Source organism: Myxine glutinosa, chromosome 10, assembly GCF_964187855.1.
Source record: "Myxine glutinosa chromosome 10, kmMyxGlut1.1, whole genome shotgun sequence".
Lineage (NCBI taxonomy): Eukaryota > Metazoa > Chordata > Myxini > Myxiniformes > Myxinidae > Myxine > Myxine glutinosa.
The window spans coordinates 77,803,259-77,815,942 of record NC_136270.1 but is presented as its reverse complement, the minus strand read 5'-3'; the positions used below and the strand labels follow the sequence as shown (position 1 = coordinate 77,815,942).

The following is a 12,684-nucleotide window of genomic DNA, read 5'->3' as shown; positions in this document are numbered from 1 at the left end:
ATTCACAATCTTATGCACCTCCGATGTATTAATAAAATAATTTAAGACCAACATCGGCCCGCACGGGCCTGGTTATCTTCAACAAAACGCGTCACCAAACACCGGACCCAATGAGAGTCGAGCATTTGCAAAAATATTTCTAAAATGAAAGCGCTCACTGGATGGAGTGCTGGAGACAGCCATCGACCGGATGCAGAAGTTTGCATAAAACAATTGCGAAAAAGTTCAATAGGAGTTTGTTTCACCCGTCGTTCTTTGATTCACAATCTCATGAAACCTCTAATTAGTAATTAAAATACGTTAAGACCAACCTCGTTATCTTCAACGAAAATCGTCATCAAACACCAGAACCAATTATTATTACGCGTTTCGGACGGTGAAAACGGCGTCAAATATTCTAAAATTGACGAAGAATTATTTTTTAGAAATCCCGCGGCCGTACGGGATAGTTTTTCACGGCCAGAAATATGGTATAAGCGGTTTACATATTTAGTTTAGAAATACGGATAGTTTTCACGGCCGGAAATATCTGAAGTTGAGATGGAATTCACCGAATTAATCACTGCAAGCTAACGTCTTCTGGTGGACGAAGCTGCCGTGCCCGGAGAGTCAGAGAACCAGCCCTGGCGCCTGACAGCGACTGAAGTTAGAAGACTACACACTTACTGTGAAAACGTATGTTAAGCCCAGTTAAAAATAGGCCTTAAGCTAGCACATCGTATAGTTACTTCCTTAAGCTTCTTGTGACATTTATTGTATTGTATGCAGGTATTGCCATCGGGGAGGACTGTCTGCTCTTCTCTTTTACCAAGTCTTACCAGGTCCGGTACCTACTACACCTACCTACTACCAACTACCTACCTACCTACTACCAACTACCTAACCTACTGATGCCATGGTGATGGGTAAAATAGTGGCAAGAGGTATGCAGGTATTGACTATTGGGGAGGACTGTCTGCTCTTCTCTTTTACCAAGTCTTACCATGTACGGTACCTACTACACCTACCTACTACCAACCTACCTACTACCAACTACCTAACCTACTGATGCCATGGTGATGGGTAAAATAGTGGCAAGACCATGCAGGTATTGGGGAGGTATTGGGGAGGACTGTCTGCTGTTCTCTTTTACCAAGTCTTACCAGGTACGGTACCTACTACACCTACCTACTACCAACTACCTACCTACCTACTACCAACTACCTACCTACCTACTACCAACTACCTAACCTACTGATGCCATGGTGATGGGTAAAATAGTGGCAAGAGGTATGCAGGTATTGGGGAGGACTGTCTGCTGTTCTCTTTTGCCAAGTCTTACCAGGTACGGTACCTACTACACCTACCTACTATCTACTACCAACTACCTACCTACTACCAACTACCTAACCTACTGATGCCATGGTGATGGGTAAAATAGTGGCAAGAGGTTTTGGCTTCGCCGGCTCATTGCGGCTTTGCAGTCGGGTACTAGTAGCCGGCGAAGCCGGTGTTGTGAATGAACGCGTACGTATTGTGTTGAAAAGCCAGATTTTGCTGGATCCTTTGAGAATTTCGAAGCTTTGACGCACCAAATCGCTCAATGGAGGCCGCCATCTTGCGGATGCGGAAGTATGCATAAAAAATTGCGAAAAAGTTCAATAGGAGTTTGTTTCACCCGTCTTTTTTTGATTCACAATCTTTGCACCTCTAATTTGTAATTAAAATACTTTAAGACCAACCTCGTTCCCCGGGCCCGCATGGGCCCTGTTTATCTTCAACGAAAATCGTCACCAAACACAGGAACCAATGAGATTCGAGTATTTGAAAAAGTATTTTTAAAAAGCTTATTACTGCGTTCCGGAGGCTGAAAACGGCGTCAAATATTCTAAAATTGACGAAGAATTATTTTTTAGAAATCTCGCGGCCGTAGGGGATAGTTTTTCACGGCCGGAAATATCCGAAGTTGAGATGGAATTCACCAAATTAATCAAGAAGTAAATTTTATAAATTTTAATCTCATCCAGAATGCAAATGGTATCATTTTGAACTAGGTACGGTACCTACTACACCTACCTACTACCAACTACCTAACCTACTGATGCCATAGTGATGGGTAAAATAGTGAGTGGCAAGAGGCTTTGGCTTCGCCGGCTCATTGCGGCTTTGCAGTCGGGTACTAGTCGTACAGTAATAGATGCAATGCATCAGCGCCACACCAAACAAGCCACCTACAAGTCCTGCCAATATCCCTGCACCTCTCATCTCATCTCATCTCGAATGGTTTAAATGGCGCAACGCGATCCAATCAGCACTGGATAAAATATGACGGCACGTTGGAATCTTGGATGGACTCTCAACACACAGCGTGCTTCGCGATGCAGCGTCCCCTACAAGACTCCTCTTTCGAAGTGGGTACGTATTAAATGAATCGCACAAAAAATATAATAAACGTATCAACGCAGTTACGTTTTGCATTTTAAGGAGCGGACGCTTGGGAAAAGAATTTTATGGCGAAGTTTCTGTGCAACCGACACAAGTGGATACCCACCGCCTCATGCTTAATAAACAGATTGTCCCACTTGGTCATATATTTTATGATCAACGGTCGAAAGACGTGCTTTAATCAGTTGTTTTGCCGTTTATAATGTTGAATATTTAAAATGCGCCTCATCTCACAATAAGGTTATCGACTGGGAGAATAAAAATGCGAACGTCACTTCCGGTACGGCGGCTGTTCAAGGCGGATTTGGGGCGTTGCCGAAGCGGCTTCGTACGTCATTTCCGTTACGTACGGCGGCCAGTCAAGGCGGACTTGAGGCGGTGGTGAAGGGAGCTTCGCCCGGACTCTGCTTGACAGGAATTTCCTCCGTTTTTTTCCCACCCCCTTTGCCTTCACGTGGTTCCATTCGATCTTTGCGGCCCTTTTTTTTTTGTCCTAAGATATTTCACCTCGGTTTAGTGTGAGACAGGTCCTCAGAGCCGTTCGTTCTTCATACACTGGGACCGGAGCAGCAGCAGCAGCATCATGAGTTCCGTCGACGGGGTAAAACGAAAGATCAAGATGCTCCAGCAACAGGCGGACGACGCCGAGGAGCGGGCGCAGACATTGCAGAGGGAATTGGACGAGGAGCAGCAGGCCCGAGAGAAGGTGACTCGCTCCGGCCCAGGTCTTGGCCTCTCTGTTTTCCCTTCCCTCTAGGCTCTGCCATTAAAATTGGTCAAATTTCACCTCCTCCTTCCTAACCCTCCCCTCGTTACATTCCCGTGACCTTTGTCCGACATTTGTTTGTATCAAAACTGTGTGGGAGGTGCACCACTCCTACCCCCGCCTCGGCATTTCTTGCACTGTCTTTATAGTACGTATGCGAGTCCATTTTCTTGGCCCCTTGATGGCCTGTTTTCTTTCCACCGAGCCAGATACACAACCAGGCTCCGCAGTGATGGGGACAAGCCCGGCTGGTCGGGACCGCTTCATGGTCCCGCCCGGGCCCGTTGGTATGCGCCGCACCCATTCCCGCATGCTCGAGGAGCCCTCCGTGGTGTCCTCTTCGATCGTTATCACTCTGCACGACTACCTGGCGCTTCGCTCACTGGTTTAATCAACAGATAGCATGTTGTACTTCGCAAACGTACTACACGTCCATCTGCGAGTGTCAATGAGGATGCAAAATGAAGTGAAACACGTGGAAAAGGGATTTCATTATTTATTTATTTTTCTAACACTTTGTTACCTGCCCTGCAGAAGGTAAACAAAGGTTATTGTTTCACCCCTGTCTGTCTGTCTGAAGAGGATATCTGAGTTGTGTCCAAAAGGATTCGGACGAAACATGATGGACAGGTCGGGTGTGTGACAAGGAAGAATTGATTCAATTTTGGTGAAGATCTGGATCCGGATATGAGAATTTTTAATTTCTTGTGATTCTTCACCATTGAGACCATCACAGATTGAGTCATGGGGACCGCAAGGCTAACCCCCGCTCTAGCAGGGGAAATGGCCTTAAAATGCCTGTTGTTTGTTGTTTTCTTCACCATTGAGAGATGGGGCCTAAAATGACATATAGCATCGTGTTTCAAAAAGTTGCGGTAGAGTTATGACAAAACTTGGTGGATGAGTTGGTTAGGTGACAAAAACGAGCGGATTAGATTTTGGTTCAGGTCCGGATCCAGATCCGGCCAATCGGTGAGGTGAAAAACGTAAAAACTGTTCCCGTTCTTCATCCTTATAGCTCTGCGTGCGCTCTTACATTGCAATCACTACTCTGATCAACCATTCCTCCACTCCTAGCTTCCTCAATGTCCATGTCACGACTTCACGTGGAACCCTATCGAATGCTTTCTCCAGATCAACAAACCCAAGAAACAACTTCTTCCTCTTCTCCATGTACTTCTGCAACTGCCTCACAATGAAAAGCTTGTCTGTCGTTCCTCTTCTTGGCATAAATCCAAACTGCATTTCGTCGATCTTCACTTTCTTCCTCATCCTCTTTTTCCATCATCCTTTCCAATACCTTCATTCCATGCTCTAATAACTATCGCTCGATACGAGCCACAGTCCAGAGGGTCACCTTTCCCTTTGTATAGAGCAATGGTTCCCAACCTGTGGTATGCGTACCACTAGTGGTACGCGAGGGCCTTCCAGGTGGTTTGCGACAACCTTTAAAAAAAATGATTTGGCCTGATAATTTTTTTATTTCTGATTTCTGATATATTTTATGATTTCTGATGTGCTGTGAGCAAAGTTATGCCCCGCATCGACCAGCTGGTGGAGAAGAAACAGATGCAGCCCTCGCATTAAATTGAAATAAGCCTGATATCTTATCGAATTGAGTTTTTCTGGAACCAGGTGGTACGCGGATTGAGTTTTTCTGGAACCAGGTGCTACGCGGCGACGGTACGGGACCTCCAAGTGGTACTCGATCAGAAAACGGTTGGGCAACGATGGTATAGAGGGACGAGGGTACTCAGTTCCCAATCCACTGGAATGCGGCCTTCTTTCACCACCAGATTACAGATCTCTGTCATTCTCTTCACACCCCAACTTCCTGCTGCCTTCAACATATCTCACACAACTCCCATCGGCCCTCCCACTTTTCTGCTCTTCATTGATTTTATCGCTTCCTCATCTTCCTCCTCAGTTATCTTCTCTGCCGGTCCTAAAACTGGGTTGCTCTCTATGTTGCGGTCCCATTCATTCTCTGCATTCAACAGCATTTCCATATATCTCTTCGATCTTCCTTTAATTCCATCTGGTTCCACAACGATTTGTCCCACTTCGTCCTTCAAGCAGCTCACCCCCATCACATCACACCTCTCTTTCGCTATCTGCTTTGCAATCCTGAATACCGCTCTCTGACCTTCTTCCGAATCCAAGCGTTCTCCGAACATTTTCCTATATGCCTCCTGCGCCTTTGTTACCTCTTTCTTTGCAGCCTTCTTGGCTGCCTAATTTGCTTTGCAAGATATACATTTTCTTTTTCGTTTTTTTTTTTTTTTTTTTTAATACTTCAAGATATACTTTCAAGATGTACAAGATATACAATACTTTTTGCGTCGGGTAAAATGTTCTATGAACTCTAGTTTATTATTTCAGCATTGTATTCAATAATAAAAAAATGGCACCCAGATAAGGCCCTGGAAGAAGCAGAGATAAGCCAAAGGTCAGACCCAGAGCGGAAATTAGAAAATGTGCTGGAGTACACTGGCGTGCATTTGCATTGTATGGTATAGTATGGAGCACGTGGATGGAGGCCTTCCTTCAGTGGATCAAATGAAACTTTAAAATGGGCCGATCGAGACGAGTCTATTGACAGAGTCTTCTCGCCTCGTTTCAAGTGTTTATGCATAATTTCTGAACGATTTTGTAACTTCAAGACCCATAGTTAGTAAGAAACGACCCTTAAAAGTTGCATTTGTTAGCTGTGCCTGAAAGGTTTTTGTTTGTGCGTGGTGTTGCCGGTCATGGTGTTTGTCTTGTGCATTAATTAATATTAATTGTAATTTTTCTTCATTTTAATTCCATCGATTGGGCCCAAAATTTGGATTTGCCCAAGATAGTCACATTGCCTACTTTTTGAAGAGCTACATCTTGGGATATTTTGTGTTGTCAAGTGAATGCTTCTAGGTCGGACACCCGGCTTAAATTCCTCCAAAGGATGCCGCATTCAACGATGAAACTGCCCGCGTGCGACGTACCAAGGTGTGAACAGTTTTATCATGGGGTCAGGAGTTGTCCCCGGAATAGACGTGGCTCAAAGACGAGTGAGCTCCCTCCACACCATCCTGTAAACTCTGCTGAATGCCACGTATCACCACATTGCCCGCATCCAATGCACTGTAATGCTATTTGCTTGTGTCGCCGTTGAGTAAGAGGAAAGCTTGGCAACTACTCTGAGGAAATAATAGCAAAGGTATTTAGATATTCTGTCAAATTTTGCAAATATGTAATCGAGAGCTTCATTGTCTCTTTGAGAACATCTTATCTGCAAGGAGCTTTTGGTTACCAAATGCACGGATGTGGTTTTTTTTACGAACGTTCGGTAAGAGCTCTTTGGTGGTTTGAAGGGGGTAAACTATCCTAATATTTTTTTTTTTTGTGTCCGAGCATGACATCATGACTGCAGACGTGTCTGCAGGATTTTTTTTTTTTACAAATTACTCTAATGTGATGTTTAATAGGATTTACAGTAATTGAACATTTTTCTGTGAGCCTTTCATATCCATTCCACCGTTCGGCCTGTGCACCTGCTGCTCACCTTTGTAAATTTTGTGGAGGTTCCTTTGTGCTGCTCAAACTTTAGTGGTAACTCGATCAGCACAACGTGGATACAAACAAATAACTTTGGAGGAAATATTTTATTTATTTATTTTATTAAATCCCTCGTCTGAGTTGCGTGCATGATTTCGTTTCGAAAGTCCAGTAGGGCCACTGCTATAACTTGAGGTTGCAGAGCGCCCGTTTTTTTGAGAGATCTTTGGATAAGTGAAAGTGGATTTTTTTTTTTTTTTTTTTTTTTTTTAAGATATAGATATAGATATAGATATATATATATATTTTTTTTTTTTGCCTAAAGCTGTTGAAAATGGAATGTGTAGCGAGTAAGTGTTTCGTATGGAAGCCTTTGGCGTTGACGTCAGGCATTTGCTTGTATGTGTGAGGAAGGTGGCCATGTGTTCTGTGCTTGCATTGGCATTCGGAATTCTACTCTGAAGAATAAGGAATTTCTATGTTGGTTATGCAGCGTGTCCTTGACATCTGTGCCAACTTGGTGCCTTCCAAGCTTTATTACATTTGGTGGGATTTGACACTAATTCAGCAGTCGGCATTGTGTACTGGGATGCTTGAGTTTTTTTTGTTTTTTTTTTTGGGGGGGGGGGGGGGGGGGGGTTGTGAGATTTGTTATTGGCTTGTTTGTTTCATTGTGATAGTTTGATGCTGTTGTTGTGATCCCCATGTAAACGAGCCGACTGTCGTGATAAGATTGTTTTTTTTTATCCCAAGCTGCCAACACTGTTACTGCTGATATGGCTAGCCAGCTCTAGTAGGTTTTCCTGCTGCCCTTTCCTCCTCTTCCTCCATCTTTTTCCTGGTTAATAATAGTAATAGTCACGAGTTTTCTTTCAAGGAACTTTGGCGCAGGAGGAGGTCATTGGGCCGATCCATTCCTGCGCTATTATTACCAACCTGTGGTTGTTTGTCTGTGCTCTATCCTTTCTGAGCATCAAGCAAGGAAGCACCATGTACCCTTTTAGAAGTCTTTGGTATGACTCAGCCGTGGTTCGAATCTCTGACCTCCCAGACTCGTAGCAGACACTAACCATTACGACACCGAGGCTGGTATAAACCAACAAGGACATTATAAACCTCCAATCTAAAGTATCTATCTCTTCCTTTGTTGCCTTTATCCTACTAAAGCAATTGCTAGCATCTGCATCATTGGGCTGGGCACATTGGCTTTGCTTCATGCTGTGACGAGCTGGCGGAAGGGAGGATTTCAGTTGCAGCATGACCATGTTTGGTAGCATCAGTTGGGAGTGCCCGGGTTGAGCGAGTTACCCTGCCTGACCGGAAGGCGGGGGTGAGTGAATTGAGCGAGGAACACACTGCATTTGGAATTGTCCTAAATGGACCAAGCTTGCACATTCCTTACATGTAGTAACATTCCTTACATTCCTTACATTCCTTACATCGTTGAACACGAAGGATCAATTTGAGGGATTCGTTTCTTAGCTGTGATTGTTGACTTGAATTCATTGCGTCTCTTTGTTGGGTATTTGTCTTGGGAGATACTAATCTTAGAAATCGTGTGTGTAATTAATGTTTGTCATGTTATCCTGTTATAATACATAACTCTTAGAGTGAATTTTCTTCTTATTGAAACAGCCAAAGTTTAAAATACTTTATTTTTTGTTTTAACAATACCAACTATTTATTTATTTGGTTTTGTCTTTGCATTGTCTTGGTGAAGTGGGTTTGCATCTGACCTTGTACTTGAATACTTATTTTCCATTGCTTGTCCTCTTTGACCCTCATCCTATTTGCGGTATTCCTGTAAGCACGGTGGTTTCAAAATCTCTTTACAATTCATCTTCTTCTTCTTTAATGCCCACAGTTATTGCCATGTTCTTGTGTGGTCAGTCTGGGGAAGCTTGGCCCAAGTCTTTCACGAGCCGAATGGCCAGGCCTGATCAACTAAGGTTAGGGCAGGAACTTGGAATGTGGCAATGGTGTCAGCGATAGCTCGCTCACTCGAAAATCTCCCTACAATTATGCTAAGTTTTAATAGCTTCCTTGCTTTTGAAAGCCTTTTCAATGACTATCTGTCAAAGTTGTCAACATTGTCATTTGGAATGAAATAGCTGTACAGTACTGTATATGCTTTTCAAAGAAAGGTAAGTTTCAAATTTAGGATTGGACGGATGTTACCGAAGGTGGATTGGACGGATGTAACATTTTTTTTAAAGTGATTCTTTATCATTAAGTGATGGGGCAAAAAATGGTATACAAGATGATATTTAAAAAGTTGGCTACGAGTTAAAACAAAACTTGGTGGACGATTTGGTTAAGCGACGAGAACAAGCCGATTAGATTTTGGTTCAGATCCAAATCCAGGTCCGGCCTATAAGTGGATACAAAACATAAACTGTTCAGCCTGGCGGAGGTATGCGCTCTACCGAGTGCCCTTCTAGTTACCCTCGCTGGAGGACAGGGTATTGCATTTGAGTCCATTTGTCTGTCTGTCTGTTTGTTTGTCCGCACAGAATAAATATGATTTTCTCTGCAACCGTTGGTCTGATTGACAGGAAATTTTCTCCATGAGTGCAATTCCACCTGTCTAATTTTTTAATGATAATTATGACGTCATAGGTCACGTGGTATGGGCGCCATCTTGGAAAAACCGAAAAACGTTGCACCTCTATATATCTGAAAGCGCTACATCGAAAATTTAGACATGGCTCATTGTATGAGGACAGGAAATTCCTTGTGAAATTCCTAGTAGTGTTCATTTATTTGATACTGTGCAGCCCTCCCCCTTACACAGATCTACCGACATCCTTGTTCTTTACTGTTTTGTGCTTGTGTGTTGTGCGTTGTTGTGCTTGCGTGCTTCCCTCTCTCTCCCCCTCTTGTCTCCTGCTCCCTTCATTGCATGTTTTATGTGTCTGCGCATGTTTTCATGTTCAAAGTGTTAGCTCTTACACTAGCCTCAGTTCTGTATCCAAAAAATAATAATAATTATTGTAAGGAAATCTTCATGCGGAATAAAATATGTTGATGATTATGTCATCAGTGCCTCCATTATGACGGCATAATTTGACATGGACAAAACTTCATCCCATCAAGATGAAATTTCTTGAGCGTCATCTAGGGATAAATTGGTAGAGAAAAAAAAGAATGATGTCATCGGTCATGTGGTTTGTCCGCCATATTTGTTTAAACACAAAAGCCTTAAAAACCACTGAAAACACATCCTGGCGAGAGTCTGCAATCTCTGATTGCTCTTTCTTGTTGGTAATGTTTCACAACTTCCAACAAGAATGCCACATTCGCTTTCACTCGTGGGAAAAGTAGGAAGTGAAATTTTTGTGTGAAAGGCCTCAACCCAAAACCACAAGTGACCGTGGGCGGGAATCGTACACACTAGGTGGCCGTTTTTATGTAGTATTATGTTTGTTTAATTTTTATATCACACACCCTCACCTTTTAGGGGGTTAGATAAAGAAATAACACAGTAAAGATTTTAGGACAATCCAACAAGATTAAGCGGTCTCCCAGAACCCTCTAAAAGTACTCTGTGTGACAGCATTTGGTGAAATTTCTGGTGTCCATAACTTTGTTTCTTCTCAGACAATTCTTGTCAAATTTACACCAGCCTCCATGTGGACCAAGATCTTACTTTCCACATAGAATTCCAATTGGGCGGTGTATACGCTAACAGATCGCCGTCTCCATTTATCTTTCCAAGGCTGTAACACCTATCGGCTCAAAATCCTTTCAACTGTTGATTTGGTAGTTTTTACAATGAAGGAAACACGTATCGGGAGTACATACGACATAGCGATTGTGAATGTGACAGCTCTGAGGCGTCTTTCGCTTGGCATCGCAGTGATGGCGAGCACCAATGTGGCGGCTGAAAAATTAAAATCTGGCTTCAAGCCTCCTCACCACCCACAGCCTTCACGAGCTTCAGAAGCGTATAGTTGATATCACGATTTGAAACACGATGGAATAATATTTACCGATTATGAATAGTGATGTGGCTTTTATTGAAATTCTACAAATACCGTTTAGATTTTGATGATTTGCGTGTGATATGATTTAACGGATGTTTATATGAATCATTTAAAATAAAAAAAGCCTTCAATTTCTGATATTTTACCTTTTCATTTGGGCCTCCCAATTGAAGCCCCGCCCCTAGGGCGGGTACCGTTGCTCGTATTACTAAATCGTATAATGGTTAGATAGTAGAATAAGTAAATAGAATAGATTAGTGGAGTGGAAAATGAGATGTTAACACTGTTTCAATTTTTCTGTTTTAGAAGTCTACAGTAAAGTCTACAGTAAAGTCTACAGTAAAGTCTACAGTAAAGTCTACAGTAAAGTCTATAGTCTGTACACCAGGTGCACCTGCTACACGTGCAACAACAGCCATCTGGTTGGTTGGGCGCCCACTCTCCAGTGTTGACTCTATTGAGGAGCCGAGTCAGCTCCCCGTGAGAGGTGTGGCTCTTCGTCGCATGTACTATGAGATGAAGACAAACAAGGCAACGCTACCAATTGCTTGCAGTACAGTTGCGGATGAGGTTTTGTCCTTCTGGGTGAATGCTAACATCATAACCACTGCAAAGCCCCATGTCGTTGCCAAGCTAAAGCACATCCACCAGGAGCACATCCGGGTCTCCAAGCACAAGCACAGGCGAACAGCCACACAGGTGACCTTGGAGGCTGACTTCACCATGAGCATGAGCAAGCTTTTCGACATTGCGCATGCTGACTGGGAACGCCAAACAAAAATACCAGAAGATCGGCAGTTTTTGATGGACCAGCGTGGCCCCCGACAGATGGCAATGACGACAGAGGACATGAACTATCGTCAATGCTCTGCAGAGAGATCCACTCCCAGAAGATGTTCGACGTATGGCTCCAAGCAAGATCCCTGAGTTCCGGAACCTCTCCGTGGCACAGTTTGTCACACAGCGCTCGCTCAACCTCTTGGAGTTACTTCATTTGTCACAGGAGTTCCTGACGGCCGCAGTAGACACATGGTTCGAGCGTGATGACTACATTGCAGCGTGCAAGACTGTTCGTGCGCTGAAGGTGGTGAACGACTGTGCAGAACGTGCAGTCAAATTGGCTACTGACTTTAATGAAGTCCTTACCAAGAATGACCAGCAGCGCCAGCTCCTCTACCAGGTCGTTGAGCATCACCGGAAGCTTCTGCCAACCAGTGCCACAAAAAATCAACTGGTCAAGAGCACCAAGTAACACTGATAGCCTGACTGCCCTGGCACCATTGTTTTGTTACTAAACAGATTTTGTTTTTAAACACTGCTTTTGTTTTTGTTTGTGTTAAAAGAATGCAGTTTCACATTCACAATTATTTAAATAAAGTGTGTTTGATTTTGGACTCTATGATGTTGTTCTTGGGGGCCATTTGTGGGTCAATGGGGATGATGTGTTTTTTTTAAATATGAAAGGACTTATTAGATCAAGCTAAAATTTGGGTCCACATGGAGGCTGGTGTAGATTTGAAAAGAATTGGCCCAGAGAGAAAAAAGTTATGGACACCAGAAATATCAACGAATCCGGTCTTGCAGAGTACTTTTAGAAGGTTGTGGGAGAGCACTTACTCTTGTTGGATTGCCCTAAGATTTTTTTACTGTGCTATGTTTTCATCAAGCCACCTCAAATCAGCCGGACGGTGTGCGATATAAAATTCAAAATTTTAATTTTTCGGGCCACCCTAGTACACACGGGTTGTTAGCCTTGAAGATGGCCGGCTTGAGTTCACATTTAATACAAGCACCCTAAGTGGATGTGTAGCTGTTTTGCCATTTAACGAGCATTATCTAAAAACCGAGTTTTGTTTTTCCAATGTCATAGTGACTACAACAACAACAACAACAACAACAGGCATTTTAAGGCCATTTTCCCTGCAAGAGCGGGGGTTAGCCTTGCGGGCCCCATGACAATCTTCTCCATTT

General features: G+C 43.3%; 1 protein-coding gene across 1 annotated transcript; it reads left to right on the top strand.

Moving 5' to 3' along the window:
* Nucleotides 1-2,752: 2,752 nt before the first annotated feature.
* Nucleotides 2,753-12,107, top strand: LOC144894059 (uncharacterized). The gene is made up of 2 exons (XM_078785788.1): nucleotides 2,753-3,130; nucleotides 11,020-12,107. The coding sequence occupies exons 1-2, from the start codon at nucleotides 3,008-3,010 to the stop codon at nucleotides 11,638-11,640; spliced, it is 744 nt and encodes a 247-aa protein (XP_078641914.1). The 5' UTR covers nucleotides 2,753-3,007; the 3' UTR covers nucleotides 11,641-12,107.
* Nucleotides 12,108-12,684: the final 577 nt, after the last annotated feature.

Excerpts from the sequence above, each read along its gene's own strand:
- LOC144894059 (XM_078785788.1), top strand. The coding sequence starts at position 3,008 with ATGAGTTCCGTCGACGGGGTAAAACGAAAGATCAAGATGCTCCAGCAA. Across the intron at positions 3,131-11,019 it reads AGCAGCAGGCCCGAGAGAAG|AAGTCTACAGTAAAGTCTAC; the intron begins GTGACTCGCTCC and ends TTTCTGTTTTAG.